Source organism: Branchiostoma floridae, chromosome 2, assembly GCF_000003815.2.
Source record: "Branchiostoma floridae strain S238N-H82 chromosome 2, Bfl_VNyyK, whole genome shotgun sequence".
In the NCBI taxonomy this organism is placed as follows: Eukaryota; Metazoa; Chordata; class Leptocardii; order Amphioxiformes; family Branchiostomatidae; genus Branchiostoma; species Branchiostoma floridae.
This window is the reverse complement of record NC_049980.1, coordinates 22,152,641-22,159,489: the sequence shown is the minus strand read 5'-3', so window position 1 is coordinate 22,159,489 and position 6,849 is coordinate 22,152,641. Positions and strand designations below refer to the sequence as shown.

Here is a 6,849-nt window from a genome sequence, read left to right as displayed (position 1 = left end):
TAAACGTTACCTAACGCTGCATCCACCTCGACTCCAAGCAATCTGCAAAACTCAGCAGTTTGGTTATGGTCCACGACCTCATCCCAAATACCCGCCATCTTTCCCGCACTTCCAGCACCACAGGCTCCCTCCCGATTGGCACCCGAAGTTGACTTCGGTACCCTTCGGCTGTTCTCGACATTTTCCGTTAAATGTCAAAATTCCCAAAGGAATTGACCATTGGTCAGAAGTACACGGAAATTTCCGAATCCTTGAGAGTGTTGACCAATCAGGTAGCGATGAGCTCTTGTTGGCAGCTGTTTTTCATTTTATCTATCCGACGGAACTAGGACAGTGTAAATGGCTCCTTTCATGCAGATGTCCAAATACTAGTGCTCGTTTCGGTTCCAGATTTACAGCATGAAAGCAGGCCGAAGAGTATACCCGGCCATAGGGAGTCAGCTATGCACATGCTCCTTGCCCAGCTTTCATCATCTTTTATGAAACGTCATCTTTTATGAAACTGACTCCCCTTGGCCTGCTTTACTCATTGGCCAGCTTTTATACTATCGTATGTGGCCTTGCCACTTGTAAATCTGCTTAGGGTACGTCGATCGACCTTCCATTCCCTTCCCTTCCCGATAGCTACGAAGGACTTGGAAACAAGAGTTCGGTCTGGTCATTCCTTTGTTCAGCTATTCCCCTTTGAAGATATTGACAAAGCTGCTAGGGGGCCTAAACTTACACCACTTCTTCGTTACATCACAAGCTATCTGCCACCAAAAAATCACGACCGGTGTGACAGCGATCTCGCCCCCCCGTGATCTCGCCCCCCCGGGGGCGAAATCACTAGCGATCTCGCCCCCCCGGGGCGAAATCACTAGCGATCTCGCCCTCCCCGGCTAGTGATCTCGCCCCCCTACCTCGCCCCCCTTTAGCGATTTCGCCCCCCCCCCCAAAAAGGGGTTTACATGACATTTTAGAAGTTGATTGGTATAAATCACAAAATGTAGTTTTAGAATGATATAAGCACACGAGTTTGATACATAACTCCATTCATAGTATCAATATTAACGTAATTACATGGTAATAAGATAGTTGAAGTTGTTTCAGACAAGGAGGGTTGGGTCCCTTGTATTCCCATTATTGCATATACCTGAGTCTTGACATAAGATGTATTTCATTGTATTCACCTGTCCTCAAGCAACCTATATATCTCCAATATGAAGTCTCTACCATGAAGTGACCACAAAAGAACTATGTAATGTCTTTATTAATTATGCAAATACCAGGTATTAATTAGAATAACGCACATTTTGGTATATGCACCTGGCCAAGGGATATCTTCACCTCCAACATGACTTTTTTTTCTAGTATTTAGGAACTGATGCATTTACCCGTGTTTCTTAAGACAGGTACTTTACCAGTGTTTGTGTAGCATTTAGCAACAGCTATATCAACTTGCGCGTAGATAGTGTTAATAATGAGAAACTATTATTCACGTGTGTTTTTGTTAGTGCTTTGGAAATGTTTCCAGCACAAGAAAGAAAACACTGTGACCAATTGAAAACATATAGCTGACGTATTCCGTACCATAGACGGTGTTGATTTATACGTTCGCAGTAGCACTGTTTTTATGCCACCTCAGCTGCAAAAATTGTCTTTTTCATTTCAATGTCATGTTTGCACCGAACAATATAGTATCGACTTTCGAGGTAGGACATCTTACGGTACGGTAATAAGGTGCCATATAGGTACCAGGTAACACACCATATACGTTACTCCCCAGGTGCAGTATCGTACCAGGTAGGGCACCTGTAATATGTAGTAGCCAGCTGCTCTTGGGGGGGGGGGGGCGAAAACGCTAAAGGGGGGCGAAAACGCTAGTGATCCCGGGGGGGCGAGATCGCCGGGGGGGCGAGATCGCTGTCACACCGGGTCAAAAGATTTTAAAAAAAGGAATTTCTGCTGCATTACCAAGGTCAGACACCAGGGGGCCCAATGTCGACATTGACCTGCGTCTTTCCAACACCTAGAGATAAATGTCCAGACGATGAATGATGTATGAAATGAGTAAACTGGTAGATATGCCTTATGCCAGCTTAGACAAGAACAAGAAATATGTGTAGTTCATGCCTTCAAGAACATGTGCTTGATACTTTGATACTTTATTCTGTCCATTAGCTAACTAACATACTTTATAACCAAAATTTTCAACCAAGGATTGATGTGTTATAGATACAGATAACGTTACAGAATATCAGGTTCGATTTCCTACTGAACATTGCCTACTAGTACTTTGCCACACCTTTTAGGATACCAATGGCCCACGCATGGGTCCAGTCAATTTGATTTGAATAATAGCGATGGTTTCCGACCGAGGCCGGACGTCCGACAAAATTCACGGAAGTCACAGTTGACAATGCTTAACATCCTACGCGCATTCCACCTGTCATCTATATAAGGTTGCTGCAAGCCGTCGGTTGTTTCAATGTAGTAGCTCTCTTTACCTGCATCCCATCCGAGCACTTTTTAGTTAGGGACAAGGTGAAAGATGGAACGTTTGCCGATTTGCTTGAACTTTTGTTTTCTGGCTGTGCTTCCATTGTTACAAGTACTGGGCCAGGCTGAGGCGCTCCCGTTATCCCTGGTAGAAGAAGACACGCCACAGAATTTTTCATTGCCAGCAGAGGTAGTCAACGTCGTATGTAAGGCGAACTGTGGCACAGGTACGTGTTGCTAGTATTACATGTAGAAAAAATCGAGTATTCTTTTGGGCGTCACGAAGCCGTGAGTATTGAGGGTGATTTCTTTCTTTTACGTTTTACCTGCGAATTGTCAGTGTGTGATCATTACTGATAAAGTTATAACGTTTGAGCTATGCTATTAAGCGTTGTCTGTTATTCCTCGAGTTTATATTCTACCTCAACTTCAACTTGAAAGTATTTGGGTTCTGAAAGAGAGTCCTAGCTGTGAATCAAACAAAACTTACATGAAAACTTAACCTATCGGAAAACTAGTGACGTACCGTTCAAATCAAGACTTTTTTGACGTCACAGAAAGGCGGACATTTCGTCATGATGGGGATATTGATCATGAACGCTGAAAACCACGATCCTATTTGGGTCAGGCCGTCAGGGTCAGGGTCATGGTTCCCGTGAGGATTGTGAAATCCAAAGCTCAGTACTAGTGTATCATCGGCAGACATTAACATGCAATAAAAAGAAACCAGCAGTGGGTACCTGGTGTATTGGCACATTGAAGGCTGATGATTCTTTTTTTTTTAATCAGGTAATTCAACGGCAAAACTCCCTGTCCAAGCACTGATCAACAAGTTGTGTGAGCAGGCGGGTATAGTGGATAAGGGTAAGAACCGTTCTTTTGAATTAGATATATCCACGAGGAATATCTACGAGGAAACGTTAGCCGAAAAGAGCTAAGATTTAATCCCATTGACTCATTATGATAAAAATGTTGCCAAATGAATTATAGGAAAAGTCCTGAAAGTTCGCTTGGGCCTCAAAGACCCCCCTCCCATCCCACGTCTGCATGAAGGTAGCTATCCATGCCCTTTTACGTACATAGATAAGACGAATATTGTCTGAATTGCGTCATCGGCTACAACAAGGAGTTTCTATAAAATAAAAGGGACTCAAAAAGATATATACATAATACATAGTAAGATAACGAAATTCCGACATAAATGTAAGGCAAAACAAGTTCAAATCAACAATTGAATGAGGTATTTGTGCGAGAAGTAGCCACGTTTTGAGTAAGAAATGTAAGGCCTCCCAGTATGTGGGACAAAATGTAAGTGTTTTATCATGAGTGCTGTATATTGGCCTCTATTGAATAATTATCTAAACTGTATTCTATCTGCATAGTAAGATTCTTTAGGTTCAACCAGGGAGTACTTTCATCCAACGTACTCCCTGGTTGTGCCTAAAGTATTGTATCTGTATTTACGACATACACGCAAATGTACTGGTTTATCAGGTTGATTGGAATGGTATTGACGTAAGAATAAGGTTATTGAATCTTTGGGAGTTACCTAGCCTTCTTTATAAACTCCTGAGTGTCTTCCCTCTGCAGGCGACTCTGGAGATTGTCAGCCCGCTGTGCCTGACGTGATGCCACTGCTCACCGACTGCTCCAAGGTACGTTAACCTATCCTACCCAAATGCGCTTTGTCCTAGCGCGCTCCCTGAATCTGAGGGCATCCTGGATACCCCCGGAATATACCCAGCAGTGGCGGCGGCACCGTGGGGGCAGTGGGGGCGGCCGCCCCCACAAAAAATAGGCCGTGGGGGCGTCGCCCCCACGATAAAATAAGATGAAACACACAAAATCAAGCTGAACCCCTTGTGCATATTTTCACTAATGGAAATTTCATCAAATCTCGCTAGTCTACTGGCAAAATTTGGCCCTGCAGGAAAATGCAGGAAATGACGTTTCAGAGGGTCATGTTATCTGGCTATATTTGTCCAATTTCTATTACTATTCCTATTGTGGAGCCCGGCAGAAGCTTAAGACTTCCATACGGACCTCACACGGACACATTCGCGTAAACCCACCTTTAGACTTCATTTCAAAAACTTTGCAAGCTTCAGGGTGGTCAAGGAATCACGGTTCGTAGTTTTTAACATCATTTTCTGTATTTCCTTTTCCCAGATATTCCGTTACCTAAAGGGGGCGAATAGAATCCCTAGTGGACCGTGGAGAATCAAGCCTGACAACATGGAAACCTCTGTGGAAGTAAGTTGGTCTCAAACACACATTCTTATTTACGGGCGAAGTTGGCCTTTATTTATGGTAGCTTATAGCACCGTATATGCATGAATGATTGCTGCTTCCTCCCATGATGAAATATCTCTTCACTGTCAGGTTTACTGTGAGATGGAGGCTGACCAAGGCGGCTGGACGGTCATACAGAACCGGTTTGACGGCTCAGTCAACTTCTACAGACGAATCGGGGACTACAGGTAACGTCACATATACTAGTATTCAATTTGTCATCAATCCTAAAACGTTACATAAGAGAAGATGAATTTACCACGACATGCTTCGAATTACATGTACAGGCTCATGAGACTTTGTCCCATTGAAATGTTCGACACATGATAAAGCGGATATCTCACTGGGTCGCGCCCGTTTGTGAAACGCATTCGCCAACAGTAGCCAACACGAATTCTGTAAAAGAAAGTCAGTTTCAAGGTTTGTCTACTTGGCGGTAGCTCATTATACCTGATATCTAAACCACCCATGAGCAAATCGTACGCCTTTCTGCGACGTTTGTGACAGGGGCATACGTTCCATTTATGTATTATTTGCATCATTGTACGCAGGCACGGCTTTGGTGACATCGCCGGAGAACACTGGCTCGGTCTCAAAGTTTTACACGCACTCACGGGGGGAGATACTAACTACGAGCTACGTATCGAGTTGGAAGATTGGGGCGGCAGTTCGGCTTGGGCTAAGTACAGCAAGTTTAAAATCGCCGGAGAGAGAGAGAAATACAAGTTAACTGTCAGCGGCTACGAAGGCAACGCTTCGGACTCCTTCGTTTACAACTCCCAGCAGTGTGGTTTCAGTACAAGGCAGGACGACAGCCCGTATCGTCACTGCGCAGAAGAACAAGGAGGTGGGTGGTGGTACTGCTCACGTGTCTGTGAGAGATCGAGGTCGAACCTGAATGGGCCATACTTCAAACCTGATCACTACCGACATGAAGAAAACACGGGCCTTGGTGTGTACTGGAAGGGATGGAAGGCACACTCACGAGAACACTCACGAGAACACTAACGAGATTCTCTCAAGGCCACCAGGATGATGATTAGGCCGAGTGATTTTCTAGATCAGATCGCAAAGTAAGTAACGTTAGATTTAAACCGGATTCTGAAAGCGGATTAAACAGAACGTTCGCTGTGACGATTAAAACTGAGTAGTAACACTTCAAATGCGATGAGCTGTGTTAGTTTTATGTCCTTTTAGTTACTTGTGTGATAGTCACCGATAATATATTCTATTTTATTTGAAACATTCAAGACTTTTTATCTAGTTATAGATTTTTTTTGAATAAGCAAAATTTAGTTGCATTACTGTTTTTTTTTTTAATATTAACAATTGATTTCTCAGTGTAAATGATGTCAACCATTCATGCATTTCCCAGGGCCTGAGCAGTTTAATTTATATTAAGTTATGTTATGTTATTCCTACGAATAAAGGTCTTAAAAGTTTCGATCTGGTTTGAAACGGTAGTGGAGTTCTGCTTGTTTGTTTATTTGTTTGTTTGTTTGTTTGTTTGTTTGTTTGGATGGTTGGGTGGTAGATGAGTGATTGAGTGAGAAAGCGAGCGAGTGAGTGAGTTAACGACCGAGCGAGCGAATAAAAAACACAATTAAAGAATTCACATGTGAAAATATACTCCATGTGCAAGATGCAGGCAATTGCCCGATTAAATATAAAAGAATAATTGAATGGAATGGAATTAAAACAATTTGATCAGCCAGAGGATTGGTCAACCAGAGAATTGGTCATCATTTTCATCTATGACACTTCCAAATCACCACCATCCGGGGTAGCTAATCCGGGGGCGATGTTTAGATAATCCCCAAACATCGCCTTCCACTACCATACAAGCTTATAGCACTCCTGTTTTTACAAAGAGCTGAAACTGAAGAAGTTATTTGTTTATAGGGCTGCTTAAACTCTCAAAGCAGAGGTTAGGCTCCGGCTGTTTTTTTTTACGTTTTTTTTTTGTCGTTTTTTTATCGGGCTTTTTATTCTACTCTTTCTTGATTTTTCGAGGCCGCGAGACATCAAGAAAGAGTACAAAATAGAACGCCCGATAAAAACGACTAGAAACGTAAA

At 43.0% G+C, this 6,849-nt stretch overlaps 2 protein-coding genes across 2 annotated transcripts in view; one reads left to right on the top strand and one right to left on the bottom strand.

Moving 5' to 3' along the window:
* Positions 1-172, bottom strand: part of LOC118409912 — a gene marked incomplete in the record, with an annotated part of 20,003 nt that extends 19,831 nt beyond the window's left edge. Inside the window, 1 exon segment of the mRNA XM_035811294.1 lies at positions 11-172. Coding sequence (XP_035667187.1) covers positions 11-98 — 88 coding nt within the window.
* Positions 173-1,959: 1,787 nt separating this feature from the next.
* LOC118409947 (angiopoietin-related protein 2-like) lies at positions 1,960-6,271 on the top strand. Its single transcript, XM_035811360.1, has 6 exons — positions 1,960-2,708; positions 3,271-3,345; positions 4,072-4,136; positions 4,651-4,734; positions 4,864-4,961; positions 5,325-6,271. Exons 1-6 carry the CDS (start codon positions 2,534-2,536, stop codon positions 5,779-5,781), a joined length of 954 nt encoding a protein of 317 aa, XP_035667253.1. The 5' UTR covers positions 1,960-2,533; the 3' UTR covers positions 5,782-6,271.
* The last annotated feature ends 578 nt before the right edge of the window (positions 6,272-6,849 follow it).

Coding starts and splice junctions, on each gene's coding strand:
- LOC118409947 (XM_035811360.1), top strand. CDS start 2,534: ATGGAACGTTTGCCGATTTGCTTGAACTTTTGTTTTCTGGCTGTGCTT. Junction 3,346..4,071: donor GGCGGGTATAGTGGATAAGG/GTAAGAACCGTT, acceptor TTCCCTCTGCAG/GCGACTCTGGAGATTGTCAG. Junction 4,735..4,863: donor ACATGGAAACCTCTGTGGAA/GTAAGTTGGTCT, acceptor CTTCACTGTCAG/GTTTACTGTGAGATGGAGGC.